At 46.3% G+C, this 19,702-nt stretch overlaps 1 protein-coding gene across 1 annotated transcript in view; it reads right to left on the bottom strand.

The window, feature by feature from the left end:
• Positions 1-19,702, bottom strand: part of ZFAND1 (zinc finger AN1-type containing 1) — a 164,597-nt gene that overhangs the window by 125,894 nt on the left and 19,001 nt on the right. Inside the window, exon 2 of the mRNA XM_069220416.1 lies at positions 15,138-15,180. Within this exon, the coding sequence (XP_069076517.1) occupies positions 15,138-15,180 (43 nt within the window). The remainder of the gene's footprint in view (positions 1-15,137; positions 15,181-19,702) is intronic.

Consider the following 19,702-nt stretch of genomic DNA (forward strand, 5'->3'; position numbering starts at 1 on the left):
TTAACAATATTAAAAGAAGCTATAATAGTTGTGATGTGCAAGCGCTAAAATCGATGGATAGAATGGTTGAATTGATCTCCGCAATGGTGATTACCCCATTCCAGTCCAATATTTTTGGATCATTGGGCCACTACAAACTGGCTATCAATCAATCAATCAGAGATTTGTAGAGCGTGCCTAATCACCCATAGGCCCTATAAAGATGCACTGACATACGTCATCAATTCAAATTTGCTATTCTGTTTTACATTTTTTTAGATCAGCCTTTGCAATCAGGAAATGATATGAACTGGTGGAAGCAGATGTTTATTAATTAAAAATGTAATTGTATTAGATTTTATTTGACCATGATGTTGCTACTTTTTTTTAGGTATTATCTTTTATAGGAATTTTGACACACTTACTTGGAAATAGCTTTTTTCTGTATTCTGGGAACGTGAGTTGTCTGTCGAATATTGCTTCATATTTAATGTAAATGTGTTTAAATTTTTGTACTTTTACGGCATTCTGCTGAATAAAGAAATTTGACTGACTGACACCCATAGGCTCTCAAGGTGCTGTTTGTGGGTATGCTGCTCAGTCGAAGAGCCAGGTCTTGAGGTCCTTCCTGAACTGCTTCAGTGATGAAGTCTGCCTGAGATTGAACGGGAGTATGTTCCATGTCCAGGCTGCTAGGTAGAAGGATCTTCCTCCTGCTTTTATGGATCTTTGGGACGGCTGCAAGAGCGAGCTGGGAAGAACAGAGATGCCTGTGGGGTACGTAGAAAGCGAAGCATTGGCTGAGGTATGCCGGACGATGTTGTGCAGTGCTTTGTAGGTGTGGATCAGGAGCTTGTATGTGATGAACTTGTTGACTGGGAGCCAGTGTAGGTCTCTGAGGTGAGAGGAGATGTGTCTGTGTCTGGGGATGTCCACAATGAGTCAGGCTGCTGTATTCTGGATTCCTTGTGGTCCTGCATGAAGTTTCCTGGTGATGCCGGCATAGAGTGCATTGCCGTAGTCCAGTTTGCTAGTGACGAGTGCGTGGGTGACTGTCTTCCTCGTGTCAGAGGAAATCCACTTGAAAATATTCCGCAGGAGTCGGAGGGTGTGGAAGCATGACAAAGAGACTGCGTTTACTTGGCAGGTCATGGATAGAGAGAAGTCCAGGATGGTGCCCAGTCTGCATGCATGGTCCATGGGGGTGTTTCCCAGAGCAGTGGGCCACCAGACATCGTTCCAGGCAGAAGGGGTGCAGCCAATTACGAGGATCTCTGTCTTGTCTGAGTTGAGTTTGAGGCAGCTGGCTTCCATTGAGGCAGCGACTGCTCTCATCCCGTTGTGGAGATTTCTCTTGCCCATTGCAGAGTCCTTGTACAGGGAGAGGATCAGTTGGGATACTATGTTTAGCCCCTGTTGTTTGATGATCCTGGCATCGGGGTCATTTAGATTTTGAAAAGTGCTGGGCTGAGTGAAGATCCATGGGGCACTCAGCGGCATGTGTCTTTGGGTTCTGATGTGAATGGCGGTAGTCTGGCACTCTGTGTTCTTCCAGTGAGGAAGGACCTGATCCAATCCAGTGCTTTATCTCAGATGCCGGCGTTGCGTAGTCTGTCGCAGAGGGTGGCGTGGGAGACGGTGTCAAATGTGGCGGAGAGGTTGAAGAGAATGAGTGCGGCCGTGCCTCCACAGTCCAGTATGATGCGTATGTTGTCAGTGGCTGCTACGATTGCGGTTTCAGTGCCAAGGTTGCTTCTGAATCCGGATTGGGATGTGTCTAGGATATGGTGTGTCTCGAGGAATTCGGTGAGTTGTTGGTTGACGGCTGTTAGAAATGGGGTTTTTGGTTGGCAGTCAGGTTGCCCCCTGTCCAAGCAAGAACCCTTACTCTAGTCAGGGTAAGTCACACACAATCCAAAATCAGCCTGTGCTCACCCTCCGGTAGCTTGGCACGAGCAGTCAGACTTAACTTAGAAGGCAATGTGTAAAGCATTTGTGCAATAAATCATACAACACCATAGCATAACACCACAAAAATACACCACACAGTGTTTAGAAAAATATATAATATTTATCTGGGTATCTTCAGGTCAAAACGATCAAAGTTGCAATACGAATTTGTAAAGTTATCACTGAAAAGTGATAGAAAGTGTCTTAAGTCTTTAGAAAGTAAACAAAGTCTCTTTCAAACACAAAGTACCTGGTTTCTGGTGGAAAATCTCCTCAGAGGGCCACAGGAGAAGAGGTGCGTGGAAAACTGGTGTGTGCGTCGATTTCTCCTCAGCACACACGGACTTGCGTCGTTATTTTTCACGCGGGGAGTCAGGCGTCGTTTTCCGGCGCGCGGACAGTCTCTTACTGTGGTTTGCGGGGAGTACCAGATGTCCCGGGTCTGTGCGTGGATTTTCCTACTTGTTTTCCGGCTGCGCGTCGTTCTGCGGGGCAGCGCGTCGAAGTTTCGATCTCACGGCAGGCGTTGCGTCGATTTCTCCTGTGGAGTCGGGCGGCGTGGTCCTTGCGAGGCCGTGCGTCAAAGTTTCGATCTCACGGCAGGCGTTGCGTCGATTTCTCCTGCGGAGTCGGGCGGCGTTGTCCTTGCGAGGCCATACGTCAAAGTTTTGATCTCACGGCAGGCGTCGCGTCGATTTCTCCCGGGAAGTCGGGCGGCGTTGTCCTTGCGAGGCCGTGCGTCAAAGTTTCGGTCGTCCCGAAGACGTCGCGTCGATCAGCGACGGTGTGCGGCGTTTTTCTTGCCGCGGAACAAGCTGCGCGTCGAAAAGTTCGGCGCAAGGAGCGTCCAAGAGGAAGAGAGAAGTCATTTTGGTCCTGAGACTTCAGGGAATAGGAGGCAAGCTCTATCCAAGCCCTTGAAGAGCACTTTTACAGCCAGACAAGAGTTCAGCAAGGCAGCAGGCCAACAGCAAGGCAGCAGTCCTTTGTAGAAAAGCAGACAGGTGAGTCCTTTGAGCAGCCAGGCAGTTCTTCTTGGCAGGATGTAGTTTCTGGTTCAGGTTTCTTCTCCAGCAAGTGTCTGATGAGGTAGGGCAGAGGCCCTGTTTTATACTAAGTTGTGCCTTTGAAGTGGGGGTGACTTCAAAGAGTGTCTAAGAAATGCACCAAGCCCCCTTTCAGTTCAATCCTGTCTGCCAGAGTCCCAGTAGGGGGTGTGGCAGTCCTTTGTGTGAGGGCAGGCCCTCCACCCTCCCAGCCCAGGAAGACCCATTCAAAATGCAGATGTATGCAAGTGAGGCTGAGTACCCTGTGTTTGGGGTGTGTCTGAGTGAATGCAGAAGGAGCTGTCAACTAAACCTAGCCAGACGTGGATTGAAGGGCACAACAAGATTTTAGTGCAAAGAAATGCTCACTTTCTAAAAGTGGCCTTTCTAGAATAGTAATATTAAATCCGACTTCACCAGTCAGCAGGATTTTGTATTACCATTCTGGCCATACTAAATATGACCTTCCTGCTCCTTTCAGATCAGCAGCTGCCACTTCAACAGTATATGAGGGCAGCCCCAATGTTAGCCTATGAAAGGAGCAGGCCTCACAGTAGTGTAAAAACGAATTTAGGAGTTTTACACTACCAGGACATATAACTACACAGGTACATGTCCTGCCTTTTACCTACACAGCACCCTGCTCTAGGGGTTACCTAGGGCACACATTAGGGATGACTTATATGTAGTAAAAGGGGAGTTCTAGGCTTGGCAAGTACTTTTAAATGCCAAGTCGAAGTGGCAGTGAAACTGCACACACAGGCCTTGCAATGGCAGGCCTGAGACAGGGTTAAGGGGCTACTGAGGTGGGTGGCACAACCAGTGCTGCAGGCCCACTAGTAGCATTTAATCTACCTGCCCTAGGCACATGTAGTGCACTCAACCAGGGACTTACAAGTAAATTAAATAGTCAATCATGGATAAACCAATCAGTAGTACAATTTACACAGAGAGCATATGCACTTTAGCACTGGTTAGCAGTGGTAAAGTGCCCAGAGATCAAAAGCCAACAACAACAGGTCAGAAAAAATAGGAGGAAGGAGGCAAAAAGTTTCGGGATGTCCCTGTCAAAAAGCCAGGTCCAACAACGGCCTTCTCCGTTACCTTGGCTGGGGAAGGGAGCAAAGAGATTGGTCTGTAGTTCTTCAGCTCCCTTAGGTCAGCAGCGGGTTTTTTGAGCAGTGGGTTGATCTGGGTGTGCTTCAAGAGGGGAAGGTGGCGGTCTCGAAGGATCGGCTGCTGGTTCGACAGAGCTCCAGTGCTATGGTGGTGCTGGCCAGGTTGAAGGTGTGATGAGGGCACGGATCCGAGGGTGCGCCCAAGTGGATGGAGTTCATCAGTCTCTGTGTGTCCTCTTTGGTAGTGGGGGTCCAGGAGTTCAGGATCTGGTGAGGTGCTAGGTCTGTAGTGGTGAGCAATGCTTGTGGGTTTTGGTTCCTGAAGCCTTCGTAGATGTCCTGTATTTTTCGATGAAAGAAGGTGGTAAGGTCGTTGCAAAGGTCCTGTGAGGGAGGAATGGATGAGGTATCTCTCCCGGGGTTTGTGAACTCTTTGACGATGGCGAAGAGCTTTTTGCTGATGTGAGTGCTGCAGTTGAGGCATGTTTAAAAAGGCAGCTTTTTTGGTGGCTCTGATGTTCTGGTGGTGCATGGGGACTGCATTCTTGTAGGCCGTGCGGTCGTTGGTTGATTTGCTGCTCCTCCATTTCCATTCCAGTTGTCTGCTGGAGCGCTTGGATTCCTGTAGGTCTGCCATAAATCACTTATGTGTTTTGCTCTGTCCATTTCCTGCTGTTTTCCTTAAGGGGGGCTACGTTGTCGGTGCAATACGATAACCAGCAGTGTAGACTGCGTGTGGATTCATTAGCATCTGGTGTGTCCGTGGGAGGATGTGGTTGAGAGCAATGGTGAGTTGTTCTTCTGCAACTTTGCCCAGCACCTGCCAATGAGACTGGGGGCGTAGTGGCGTGCAGTGTTCTTTGTGTAGGTAAAGTGGATTCATTTGTGGTCGGTCCAATGGTTTTCGGAGGTGTGAGAGATGGTGATGTTGTCCCCTGCTGAGAAAACGGTGTTGAGAATGTGTCCGGCTCTGTGGGTGGAGAGGTTGACAAGTTGTTTGAAGAGAAGAGTTGTGAGGTTATCCAAGAGGTTTGTGGTGTTGGGCTCATCATGGGTATCAAGGTGGAAATTGAGGTCGCTGAGTAGGATAGAGTCGGAGGAGCTGAGCGCTTGGGGGGCGACGAGGTCGGCGATGTCTTCGCAGAACTGGGGTTAGGGTCCGGGCGGCCTGTAGATGACGGTGCCACGGAGGGAGGCGTTTGGGTTGGCCTGAATATGGAAGTGCAGGTGCTACTGGGTTGACAACCACCAATGAGTCGCAGTCAGGCAGAGGTTGTTCTTGTAGACTATGGCAATGCCTCCTCCAGGCCAGTTGGCTCTGTCCTTGTGGATGATTTTGTAGTTGTCCAGAATGGCCGTGACTATGTCAGGGGAAGTGGTGGGGGTGATCCATGTCTCTGTGAAGAAGGCGATGTCTGGGGCTGTTGAGTCAAGAAGATCCCAGACTTCTATTGCATGCTTGATGAGGGAGCATGTGTTGAGGACTACACACTTGATATGGCTGTCCGTGCTTGGTGCGAGATCCTGAGGTGGTCCTTGGAGGCTGCTGGAACAGGTGCAGCATGAAAACGGTCCATGAGTGTTCTTGGGGTCGGCTGGGTGGCAGGCCTCGAACTGAGAGTCAAGCAGGCTCTCAGTTCGCTCAAGGCAGAGGCAGCAGCAATAGATGGAGCTGCACAGGGGAAGATAACAGACGCTGACCAGGAGGTCAGAGGAGTCGGCCTCTCACTGCGCGGCAGCTGCCATTAAGAAGGGGAGGGAGGCAGGGGTCCAGTCAGCTGGGAGGCGGAGGGTGGGAAAAGCAGGGAGAGGGCTGTAGCCGCAGGGGCAGCAGAGCCACAGGGGAAAACCCGGGACAGAGAAGGGAGAGCAAAAGAGACAAGAAGGAGAAAAAAAGGAAAAAAAGATAGACAGAGAAAAAGAGTAAAGGACAGAAGTAAAGGCATAAATAAGAGGCAGGAGTAAAGAGAGACAGAAGATACTTATTTGCAGATGGCCACTAGGCCACCAGGGATGAGGCGCAGGCAGGCAATCGGGAAGAACACGGCTTGCGGTTAGGCTGCAGTATTGAAAGTGGACTCGATCCTACACAGCCCGCGGTAATTAGTTTGAGACCTGGCGCCAGTTGTAGTTGAAAATAAGCCGAGCAACTGATAATAAAAACACTAGAGGATTGCAGTTAGCAATTGCCTCCTTCGCCTATAGTTCAGAGATGACATTGCCCTTTTCCAGTCCTGATGACGCCTTAAATCAGAAGGCCGAAACGCATTGACTTCTTTCCTAGCAAGTGTGTGGGCTTGGTAAATAATGGACTATAATTCAAAGACTTGAGGTGCACTATATAACGCCTGTGGGAAAATAAACACACAGCGTTTCGGATATTGAAGTACACTCAAAGCCCAGTACCTTGGCTAGTATAAGTGGATCACAAGTGTATTTACACAAAAGTGACCACTGACTAAATGTGTAGGGCATAACCCTTCGTGTGGGTCTTAGATTGTTAAACCCTAACCATTTGTTAGTAATGTGAGTAATGTTCCGTCTATTGTGTTTGTTTTAATTATGTGGGTTTACATTTGTTGTGGTGTTTATTTATTTATGTATTGTACAACCATAGCTCCTTTTTTTCAAAGTGTTGGAAATAAATGGAAGAAAGAAATGAATTCAAAAGTAACAAAATCAAGCACTGTTCTTTAAACTTAGGACCAGGGAAGAAGGTAGCAGGAGATGCGGTAAAGGCAATCCCACCTGCGATGCACTCCTGTTGGACTGGCTTGCAGGAAGGTCCTGGTCTCCAGTTTTTCCAGAAAAATGTTCAAAGTCCCAGGTTTTCAATTTTGTTCGGAAGTGGCCACTTCAGCACCACATGAAGGTTCCAGTACCTGGGGGGGGGGGGGCACCATTCGGAGGCAAAGACTCACTCAAGCAGGGACCAGCAGAAGCAGGCAGGTAAGTTGTGTGTGCATCAAGCTCACATAGGAGACCAGTCAGCTATACCTTGAAGTCACTTTGGTGGCCCTGGGTTCAAGATGCAGGTCCAGTCTTCCTTCCTCAGGCAGCAGGTCAGTCCTTCCAGCATCAGAGCAGTCCTGTTTCTGAGTCTTTCCTTGGTCCAAAAGTGATTTCAAGAGTGGTTCTGGGGGTCTAATACTTATACCTGCTGCCAGCCTTTGTGTGTGGGTGTACTTCCTGGCCCTATATCTAGGACTTCCTTCCTCTCAAGGCTCCAAACTGTCTGGGGTGAAAAAAGGCTGGTGTCAGGTCCGTTTGTGGGTGATGGGGGGAAAAGCTCTTTGAAGTATATGTGGGGCAGGGCAACCCTCCGTCCCCTTTCATCCTGGCAGAATAGCCCATCCAATGCACACCTAGTTCCCTTTGTGTCACTGTCTGAGAGGAACACAAAAACCAGTTTGCAGTCATGTGACCCAGGACACCGGGAGAGGGCACAAAGGGCTGGGACATGAAAATGCCAACTTTCTAAAAGTGCCATTTTCAGAATTGGGACTTACCATCGACTTTACCATTAAGGAGGACTTTTAGTGACAATTCATTTGAGTATGAACAGCTTATCTCTACCTGCTCCCAATTCAAAGTTTGCACGTAATGAGGTAACCCAGTGTTAGTCAACATGAGACGGGCCTTGTCACAATGAAGAAAGCATTTTAGGAGCTTCTCACTGCCAAGACATGTAAACTTTAAGTACACACATCCTATATTTTAAATACTTCTTTAGGGCCTACATTAGGCATGATTTATAGGTACTAAAAACAAAGGATTAGGCCTAGCAAAATATTTATTTTTAAGCAAAGCATTTAATTTACAGACCATGGTTACAAGCAGTACCACTAGTAATTTACAGGGCTTAACTTACCAGGGACTTACAAGTAAATTAAATGTGCGAATCGATGTAGGCCAAGTTTACCATGTTTAAGGGGAGGGCACAAGTATTTTAGTATTGGTTAGCAGTGGTAAAGTGCATAGAGTCCACAAGCCAACAAAAAACAAATTCAGCAAAGCATGAGGGGTGAAGGCAAAATGTCTGGGGGACTATAACCCAATGGTGTCAGGTGCAACACTTCCTCTCACTAACTGTTCAATGTTTACGAGAGTGGAAAAAAAACTTGAGAAAAACCTCCATTCATTCCTATGTGCATTATCGCCCTAATGAATAATCGGAAATCCCACCTCATGACAGGGAAAAAGAAATCAGGAAGAAGGTGTGCTTCTCTAATAACCTGCACACTCTTGTGGGCGTCTATGGTTATGATGACTTCTCACAATTCATCTTGATCGTACCAAGCCCACCAAAGGCCAACAGTTCAGGGAGGGTGGGCGGGTTCCAATGAGTGTGACGAGGGCGTTAAGGACTATGCATAATGAAGATTACTGGTAAGTAATTAGGGCATTATCCCTGTGTCCTTGCCTGCTTGTCCCAGTCATTAATATTCAAGAATACCAAACCTTCTACTATCCATAAAAAAAATACAAAAAATACAATTTCACCATGAAATGCAAGCAGGGTTCAATTGTGAAAGAAAAAAATATATTAATGAAGCAACCAAATTACATCATTCAATATTTCAAACAGATGTTAACACATTTAAACCAAAATTATCAGTATCCAAGCCCACACCCTTTATATTGTAGAGATTGAGGAAAGTACGAGGAAATGGCCAAGTACCAGCTCAGCAGATCCCAGTATTTAAGGTTATCCCACAAGATTCATACACCTCTGGTTGACGTATCGTTTCAGTTGGTGAAATACTAGCTGAAGTATAGCAGAGGAAGTGGTCTTCCTTATCCATTTACTGATAGTGATATTAGAACATTTATTTCCTTGATTTAATTTCCCAAAGGTAGCAAACAAATGATCAGATCTTCAAAATTAATTTGTTCTTTATAGACAGATTAAGAGAGCTAGTGAGTGCAGAGATGTTACTTCTGAGGACTTTGGGTTAGGACAAAAGGAGGGAAAGAAAGGTCTTCTGGTCTCTATGTGGCTGTCAGGAATCCCCAGGGTGCCTCCTGCGTTATCTGTCAGCATCCCCAGGGATTAGGGTTAAATCATATCTCTGTTCTTGGTTGAACCTTCATGTTTCTAAGTAAACAATGTGCTGTGTTACACAATTGGTTTTATCAATGCTTGTTTTACCAATGCTTGTTTGCTAATGTGAGCAGGTGTAGACGTGCTTCTAAATGGGTGTGGTGACTCATCCACATGTGGAAACTCAACTGCTTTCCTGATTGGCTATAAATAGCAGAGTGAAGCATGCCTCCATGCTTGGCTTTGTTTTGCTTCCTGATCTCAGCATCTGATTTGACAGTCAAACCCCTGCTGCCATCCTCGTATTCAGGACTTTTGAGGCAATTATTTTCTTAGTTCCTGTACCAGCTGACACCAGGCATTCCTCCAGCACTCCGGAAAAGACTGCAGCTAAGTGACTAGTATTCTCCAGGGAGTTTGTTCTTTGAGCGCCGCGCTTTCCTAGAACAGCTGGTGTATTTCAGACCTCGTATTTTGGCAGAGTGCTTATCTTGAAGAGGCAAACATTCTACATTCTGAACATTCTACATTATTATTGTAGTTACTTGCCTAAACGTGCTTCAGGAAATCTGCTTGAGCTCAAGTACTACAAAAAGTGACAGTGCAATTTTAAAAGAGCATTTACGTGACTTTTCTTTCTTTAATAGCATAACTCTTGGATTTAAATTGTGTCATTCATGCCTGTGTTTCAGGTTTGAGGAATTTGCTTTTTGAAAGGTTTTTCACACATAGAGTGAAACCAAACCAAACTGTGCCACCCTAACTGTTTGAACCTAGAGTGGACATTTGTATTTCTTGGATTGTTTTTGTTCCTTTTAGTTTAACTCTATGCATGCAGGAACGTTATAAGTGATATAATTAATGCCCTTGTTTGTCTTTCTTGTGCATGATAAGTGCAAACACAGTTCTAACTGTAGTATGGAACAGTGAACCTCTGTGAAGCCAGCCCTAGTGTTGCAGTACTTATTGTTATAGTACTCAGTTTGAGTTTTTGGTAATGCAGTTTTAGTAATTGCGCCAACAGTTATTATTATCCAAGAAAAGTGCTGGAGCATCCCGGTGTTCTTCTACCGCTCCCGTGCCCATATCAGAAAGAGAGATTCCGTTTCAAGGAAGGTGAGTGCACTAACTCTACTATCACTCTGTCAACAACGACCTGCCCCCGGAAGGTACAGCGTGCCCGGCAAGATGTGGCAGTGTTTTGTCTCTTTCTCTTCCACTCCCCCTTTGCTTTTGGGACACCTGCCAAGGTTTCTTTGTCCACCAGGAGGTGCAGAGAGGTGTTCCAGGAGGTCGGGCATACCATCTCCCCTGCAGAAATCCTGCTTTTCAGGTGAGTGGCCCCATCTCGACAGTGGCAGGGAAGCCATCTTAGGTAGAAAATGGGGGTTGAGGTGTAAGTACAATACCATCTCCTAGGATTATTAGACATGGAGGTGTGCACATGAGAGCTACTAGTTCCTGGACATAATGGCAACTAGGAACACCAATTTTAGAGTAAGAAAAGTTAGTTCTATAGTTTTCAAAGGCTCAAAGAGAAATTCTGAAGAGCATTCAAAACCAAAGGTAAGTCCCAAGGGCATTAAAAAGCATGCGTCAAAGGATGAGATAAAGAAAAGCTCTGCAGTAGTCCAAATCCCAGATTCGTATCCCGAAGGAAGCCACCCCAAGGTTCTTTGAAGGCTCTAATAGTCACCAAATGGGCATTTAAAGTGGTAAGAGCTAATTCTTCTAAAAATCATCAAACGGAAACTAAAGCACTATGTTAATGTTATACTGTATGGAAATGATAGATTTTGAGTTGAGAAACATCAAAGTTGAAAACTTTTCCAGTGCATGAAGTAGGCTTTGTGAGTGGAGAGGTGCCTGGATTGTTGAATGGAAAATGCTCAATAATCTGAAATACCATTGTTTAGCACCACTAAGCCATTTAAACTCCAAACTGAAAGAGCTAGAGTTTGAAGAGAAAGAGTTCCCGGAGTTTGAACCAGAGGTGGAATAAGATGGATTCTCTGAGGAAGAGCAAGCAACATGGAGAGCAGGAGAGAGAACCAGGACCTTTTTGTCCAATAAGGAACCACCACAATTACTTCTGCTGATTCCCTCTGAGTCTTTAGGGGAAGGTGCAAGATTAAAGGAATAAGACGGAAGGAACAGAGAAGAAGAGGAGGCCATGTAATAGATAAGGCATTCAGCCCAAGCACCCTGTGTTGGAAATCACAAACAAACGTTAGAACTTTGATGGGAGGCAAATAGGTCTATAGGTGGTGTCCCAAATCAGATGCCGGTCTCCTGAAAGACAGACTGTGTGATGCACAGACTCTGGAATCTTGAAAATCTCTGGCTCAGAGATTCTGCCTGCATTATCTCCTCCCGTCTGATATTGTCTACTTTGAGTGACAACAGATTTGGTTCTGCCCAATTTGTTACCTTCATTGCTATCATATTCAGCAAAGACAGATTCGACCCCCCTTGCCTGCAAACATATGCCATTGTGATTTGGTTATCTGTCCTGATCAAAACATGTTGGTGAAGAATATGAGTTTTGAAACAGATTAGGCTCTTCCAGGTGGCTGTTAATTACCTCATGTTCAATGACTGAAGTTGATCCATCCTGAAGCATTTCCCCTGTGCCGACAGATCTGACAGAGTTGCTCCTCAACCCATTAGACTTGCACCTGTAGTTATCACAAGTGGGTTCATCGGAGGTACTAGATGGAATCCTTTTTACAACAATCAGTTTTTTAGCCACCAGAGGAGATCTTGAGAGATTTGTTGTGTCAATTCGATGTATCTCTTAAAGTACTGATGTACAGATGACGGTTTCCAGTACTTGAGTAGATGGATTAACAAAGGTCTCAGATGGAGTCTGGCCAAATGATCTAGAAATAGGCATGAGGCCATATGACCTTGCAACTTTAGCCAAGTTGTTTTTGTAGGTACACCATGTCCAATGCCATACTGAATTGAGCCCCTATCAATATTCGATCCAGAGGGCATTAGAAGATGTTTTGGGGCATTCATCAGCAGACCATGTTTGCATATGCAGTTATGCATTAAAAGTAATTCCTGAAGAGAAGCTGACTTCTTTGAAGATGCTGCCAGAAGCCAGTTGTCCAGGTATAGAAATACGTGTAGACCATAAAAGATGTAGAGAAGAGATCAGTCAAAAGTAACATAATTTTGGTGAAGCCCCTCGGGGTAGATTTGATGCCAAAGAGCATGACCTGGAATTGATAGTGTTTACCGAATATGGCAAATCTCAGATATTTTTGGTGAGATCTCTCTACAGGAATATAAAAGTAGGCATTCATTAAGTCTATCACAATAGGTAATGCTCCTGGTTAATTAGAGAGATGATCTTTTATAGACCATCAATTTTGAACATATTTTCTTTATTCATTTGTTCAGATATCTGAGATCGATAACCATTCAGATTCCCTCCGTCACTTTGGGAGCTAGTCCCTTGTTCTGCTGCGAACTGAGACCTCAAGTTATAGCTCCAATCATTATAAATGTTGCTGTTAGGTTCAGAGGGTCTTTTGGTTTTGGTATAAGAATGGTCCTTGAACATAGAGAAGAAGGAGGAGAGGAGAACTCTATCTAGTAACCTCTCATCACTACCTCTACAATCAAAGAACCTAATGCAGATGTTTCCATTCCACAAAGAATTGTTTAATCCTTCCTTCAACTGGTCACCCATGGCCATTTTCGCCATAGTGAGGGGTACTGTAAAGTTTTCGGAGGAGAGTTACTTTGCTGTTCTGTAGTAGTCTTCAATACTCTACCCCTGTCTTTTTCTGATTATAGGTGGATTGTCTTCTTGATGGCTGTCTGAAGGAAGTCTTGAATGGGTTGTTGCCACTTGAAACAGCAGCTTGTGATTGTTTTTCCCTCTAATTCTTGGCCAAACAAGTTGTGACCTGCAAAGGGGAGACAGAGAGAAGTATTTTTTCAGGGCAGAATAAGCATGCCCATTCTTAAAAATAATTTTCTATTGCTGCTATGTTAGCTCCTAAAACAGAAATCAAACTTGTGTAGGACTTGTATATGCCAGCTCTTATGGCTAGATCTGATCCAGCATTCGCCTTTTAAAAAAATGCAGAATCCACTCTCTTGAAGGCAAAGCCTTTAAGCATGTTTTCCTCCACTATTAATGATCTTCCTACAAGACATACTCCCAAGGATACGACAGACACAGACTCTGGTATCTTCTTCACCATTTCATCAAGAGGGTATAACTTGGACTTAAAAAGCGTGTCACCACAATCTTGCATGGATCTTTCCACACTCGGAGAATGACGTCCAAAATATTTTGATCAATAGGCAGAGAAGGACCATTTGTCTTAAGGAACTGACGTAATACAGGCTCATTTGGGATATAGGGTGCTTCATCATCAGGGAAACCCATATTAAAGTGGGCTGAAGGTAAAGGGACTCATTGCAAGCATGGCGGTCTAATGATCGCTAGGGTCGCAGTGGCGGTCGGGCTGCCACCAATGCGGCAGTCCGAGCATCATATCACGAACACAGCGGTAGCGCTGCGGTGTCTACACAATGGTCTGGCGGTACTAATCCACCAGGGCAGGGCAGCAAGCAGCGCCCCCTGGGGATTACGACCCCCTTCTCTGCCAGCCATGAAAAGGCTGGCGGAGACGGGGTGCTGGGCAGTGCAAGGTGCCCCCATGGCCAGATACGTCGCAGTGTTCACTGTCTGCTTTGCAGACAGTGAACATTGCGATCGGTGCTGTTGCACCCTATGCATGACAGCACGAGGAAACTCGTAATGGTCCCAGCAGGGAGGCAGCCACAATGGCGACAACCTCCCCGTCTGAACTTCGGCGGACAGGCTTTTTTGTCCACCGAAGTCATAATCAGGGTCAAAGTGTCATGCAAAAGGTCTTTAGCAATATATTTTCCCTTTTTCTCATGGTTTTGAATGACCTCCTTTTCATAAGTAGCAGAAGAGATGTCAGAGATTTCCAATTTGTCCTAGGCCTTAAACAAGGTTAATGCTTCCCATAACATTTTTTCTTAACTTTCTTCTCAAAATCTGCATCATTAGAATGTCTCTTAGATTTTTTCCTTAGAGGAGAAGGAGATCTGAAGCCGGAGCCAGAAGAACTGTGGCTAGAAGGCTTTAAATGACTAACCTTTTTGGAGTGTTTCTCCATGTTTCTCTAAAGATTAATCAAATTGAGCCCAGTCAGAAATATATCTGTTTGAAATCAAGAAGCAAAACACGAAGCACAGACTTACCTATCATCGCGCTTCTTAAGTAGACGATAGCGCGCAATGACCCGGAAATAACAGCACAGCAAATGTGCAGAAACTTGAAGAAATTCCTGCTGCACATGCGTGAAATATTGCTGAGATCAAGCCAATTATGGTACGCATGCCTGACATGCAGCGGGAACATTAAGTTAAGGAAGGTAAGTGAAAGTTACTCACCGGCTCCGTCTACTAACGTGCAGCTGGCCCTGAGTTAGAAGACTATGATTAGAGGAGGCCCTGGGATACAAGCCTACCCCAAGGGTCTCTGTCTCCCCTGTAGTATTTCCTTACTCTCCAGTGACCGGCAGCAGAGAGTCTGAGTGCATCAGAAATAGGGGCACAAGCTAGGCAGGGTAGCCAGCCATTGAATATCCTTGCCCCAGTCACCATAAGGGAAAAAAAACAGGATGAATTGTGGGAAGCTGCCATATTTATAGACACCCACAAGGATGGGCAGATTATTAGACCACTCCTTTTTCCTGACTTCCTTTTCTCTCTCATGAAGTGGGATTCACCTGAATACTAAAGATTGCATGGGGACATAAGGACTTAGAGATAATAGTAGATTACGTTAGTTCACATAGAAAATGTTGGTATAAAAAGGAGAAATGTAATTAAATATAATTATTTAGGGAACGTAATGGAATGACTGTACTGGTAGGAAGGCATATGTTGGGATTTGAAATGCATCACTGTAATATATATATTTCAGAATATTATTCTTACCAAAACACTCTAGAACAGCCATCACAAATAAAGGGCAGGAAATCTGAAACAAAAGAAATACTGGTTTACTTTTTAACGTATAATAAAAGTTCAATTGTTTTTATACAACATTATATCAGAGTCTTGCCATTTTAGAGTGGTGTAAATAACAAATACAATTTTAACGACTTATTGCCAGTAACACTGGAGGACTAAACAGCAGAGTTAACCTTGCCAGGATTCAAATTTGTCAACTACACATCAAAACATATTTTATTTCTCTTTATAGTGCCATAGCTTAATAACTAATGAAAATGTTAAATGTGTGTGTGACAAAAGGTTTGAGTTTCCTACTACCAGAAATTCAGATATGCTCTGATATGTAAATTCATAGAATTTTAAAAATCTTAAAAGGGAGTGCTTCCTTTTACACTCACTGATGGTGTCATTTGATATGCTTTTTCTATGTGTTTTGCTTTGCTACATACGGTAAAACCTTTGCTCCATGTTACTGTAAGAAATGGGGTCTCTAGTTGCCAGTGCTTTGCACCCTGTCCAAGTAGGGACCCTCACTCTTGTCAGGGTAAGGGACTCACACAGCTAAGATAACCCCTGCTCGCCCCTTGGTAGCTTGGCATGAGCAGTCAGACTTATCCCAAAGGCAATGTGTAAGGTAATTGTACACACACCCAGTAACACAATGAAAACACTACAAATGTACTCCACACCAGTTTAGAACAATAGCCAATATTTATCTGAGTAAACAAGACTAAAATGACATTAATCAAACATATACAAGTAAAGATATGAATTTTCAATGACTCAATCTTAATATAGTGCTTAGAAACACAACAGCTCTACGTGGGGCTATCATGGGGTCTTGCTGGATTCGCTTCTACAGTCCGACGCCACTCAGGAGGGAGTGCGGCCGGTCACAGAGTAATACCGACCCCGGGTACAGTACCTTGGAAAATCATGAGGAAACAAAGACGTTGCACAGAGTCAGGGAGATGAGGCGTCGCTGGAGCCGGTGCAGCGTTGGTTCCTTACTGCAACCGGGGAGGTGAGGCATCGGTTCCTCACTGCTAGGCAGGGTAGGTGAGGAGTCGGTTCCATACGGTTGCAGGAGAGGTGAAAGGTCATCAGTTGCGAGGCGTTGGTTCCTTGCGACAAGGCAGGGTCAATGAATCCAGCAGGCCAAGATGGGGTGTCACGGTCACACCATGAGGCCACAGGTGCTGCAGCGGAGTCAGAGTCGGGTGTCACGGACGTCGGTGACATGGCGATTGGGACTCATGCTGTGGCAGGACTTCGGAAGGTGCTGAAGTGATGCCGGGCCTGTGTTGCAGGTTGCGCTCTTTGCACTCGGCGGGGACCACAGCTCCGATGCAGGCAGTGATCATTGTTAGAAAGTGGCGCCAATTCCTAAGTCGCTCTGGAGTCGATGTGCTTAATTTGTTCTTGGTTGCACCAGAGCTCACTCCCAGGGGCCCGGAAACTAGGTTTGGCACCATTTGGCAGCTCATGACTTTCAGCAAGAGAGCCCAGGCACTGGCAGGTGAAGACTTTTCTGGCCCTGAGAGTTCTTAACCGGAGGCAAGCTCCGTTTAACCCCTTGGAGAACCTTGGAAAGCAGGATGCAGAAAGGAAAGTCCAGCACTTTCATTCCCAGAACAGAAACAGCAAGCAGCAGGCCAGCACAACAAAGCAACAGAGGGAGTGGCAGTCCCTCCTACAGCATCTACATCTTTTTCCTGGCAGAATGTTCTCAGTCCAGAAGTGTTTTAACTATGTGGTGTGAGAGGTCCAATAATTATACCCACTTCTGTATTTGAAGTAGGCAAACTTCAAAGAGAAGCCTTTGTAGTGCAGAAAACCTGGCTTTCCCTGCCCCAGACACACTCTAGAGGGTTGGAGACTGCTTTGTGTGAGGACAGGCACAGCCCTGTTCAGGTGAGAGTATCAGCTCCTCCCACCATTCTAGCTCAGGAAGACCCATCAGCCTGGTGATGGACCGTCAGGATATGCAGGGCACACCTGAGCTCCCTTTCTCTGTCTGTCTAGAGTGAATACACAAACAGCCTCCCTGTCATCCTGACCCAGACGTGTATTCAGCAGACAGGCAGAGGCCCAGAATGGTTAATCAAGAAAATGCCCACTTTCTAAATGTGGCATTTTCAAACATACAATTCAAAAACCAACTTCACCAAAATATGTATGTAGGATGTTGGCTCTGTATGTGCTATTTCAAAGTAAGGAATAGCATGCACAGAGTCCAGGGGTTCCCCTTAGAGGTAAAACAGTGGTAAAAATAGATAATACTAATGCTCTATTTTGTGGTAGTGTGGTCGAGCAGTAGGCTTATCCAAGGAGTAGTGTTAAGCATTTGTTGTACATACACATAGACAATAAATGAGGTACACACACTCAGAGACAAATCCAGCCAATAGGTTTTGTTATAGAAAAATATATTTTCTTAGTTTATTTTAAGAACCACAGGTTCAAATTTAACATGTAATATCTTGTTTGAAAGGTATTGCAGGTAAGTACATTAGGAACTTTGAATCATTTCAATTGCATGTATACTTTTCAAGTTATTGACAAATAGCTATTTCAAAAGTGGACAGTGCAATTTTCACAGTTCCTGGGGGAGGTAAGTTTTTGTTAGTTTTACCAGGTAAGTAAGACACTTACAGGGTTCAGTTCTTGGTCCAAGGTAGCCCACCGTTGGGGGTTCAGAGCAACCCCAAAGTCACCACACCAGCAGCTCAGGGCCGGTCAGGTGCAGAGTTCAAAGTGGTGCCCAAAACGCATAGGCTAGAATGGAGAGAAGGGGGTGCCCCGGTTCCGGTCTGCTTGCAGGTAAGTACCCGCGTCTTCGGAGGGCAGACCAGGGGGGTTTTGTAGGGCACCGGGGGAGACACAAGCCCACACAGAAATTTCACCCTCAGCAGCGCGGGGGCGGCCGGGTGCAGTGTAGAAACAAGCGTCGGGTTCGCAATGTTAGTCTATGAGAGATCAACGGATCTCTTCAGCGCTGCAGGCAGGCAAGGGGGGGCTTCCTCGGGGAAACCTCCACTTGGGCAAGGGAGAGGGACTCCTGGGGGTCACTTCTCCAGTGAAAGTCCGGTCCTTCAGGTCCTGGGGGCTGCGGGTGCAGGGTCTTTTCCAGGCGTCGGGACTTAGGTTTCAGAGAGTCGCGGTCAGGGGAAGCCTCGGGATTCCCTCTGCAGGCGGCGCTGTGGGGGCTCAGGGGGGACAGGTTTTGGTACTCACAGTCGGAGAGTAGTCCGGGGGTCCTCCCTGAGGTGTTGGTTCTCCACCAGCCGAGTCGGGGTCGCCGGGTGCAGTGTTGCAAGTCTCACGCTTCTTGCGGGGAGTTGCAGGGTTCTTTAAAGCTGCTGCTTGAAACAAAGTTGCAGTCTTTTTGGAGCAGGTCCGCTGTCCTCGGGAGTTTCTTGTCTTTTTCGAAGCAGGGCAGTCCTCAGAGGAGTCAGAGGTCGCTGGTCCCTTGGAAGGCGTCGCTGGAGCAGAGTTCTTTGGAAGGCAGGAGACAGGCCGGTGAGTTTCTGGAGCCAAGGCAGTTGTCGTCTTCCGGTCTTCCTTTGCAGGGGTTTTCAGCTAGGCAGTCCTTCTTGTAGTTTGCAGGAATCTAATTTTCTAGGGTTCAGGGTAGCCCTTAAATACTAAATTTAAGGGCGTGTTTAGGTCTGGGGGGTTAGTAGCCAATGGCTACTAGCCCTGAGGGTGGGTACACCCTCTTTGTGCCTCCTCCCAAGGGGAGGGGGTCACAATCCTAACCCTATTGGGGGAATCCTCCATCTGCAAGATGGAGGATTTCTAAAAGTTAGAGTCACCTCAGCTCAGGACACCTTAGGGGCTGTCCTGACTGGCCAGTGACTCCTCCTTGTTGTTCTCATTATTTTCTCCGGCCTTGCCGCCAAAAGTGGGGGCCGGGGCCGGAGGGGGCGGGCAACTCCACTAGCTGGAGTGTCCTGCGGTGCTGTGACAAAGGGGTGAGCCTTTGAGGCTCACCGCCAGGTGTTACAGCTCCTGCCTGGGGGAGGTGTTAGCATCTCCACCCAGTGCAGGCTTTGTTACTGGCCCCAGAGTGACAAAGGCACTCTCCCCATGGGGCCAGCAACATGTCTCTAGTGTGGCAGGCTGCTGGAACTAGTCAGCCTACACAGATAGTCGGTTAAGTTTCAGGGGGCACCTCTAAGGTGCCCTCTGGGGTGTATTTTGCAATAAAATGTACACTGGTATCAGTGTGCATTTATTGTGCTGAGAAGTTTGATACCAAACTTCCCAGTTTTCAGTGTAGCCATTATGGTGCTGTGGAGTTCGTGTAAAACAGACTCCCAGACCATATACTCTTATGGCTACCCTGCACTTACAATGTCTAAGGTTTTGCTTAGACACTGTAGGGGTACAGTGCTCATGCACTGGTACCCTCACCTATGGTATAGTGCACCCTGCCTTGGGGCTGTAAGGCCTGCTAGAGGGGTGTCTTACCTATACTGCATAGGCAGTGAGAGGCTGGCATGGCACCCTGAGGGGAGTGCCATGTCGACTTACTCATTTTG

This window comes from Pleurodeles waltl, chromosome 2_2 (assembly GCF_031143425.1).
Source record: "Pleurodeles waltl isolate 20211129_DDA chromosome 2_2, aPleWal1.hap1.20221129, whole genome shotgun sequence".
NCBI lineage: Eukaryota > Metazoa > Chordata > Amphibia > Caudata > Salamandridae > Pleurodeles > Pleurodeles waltl.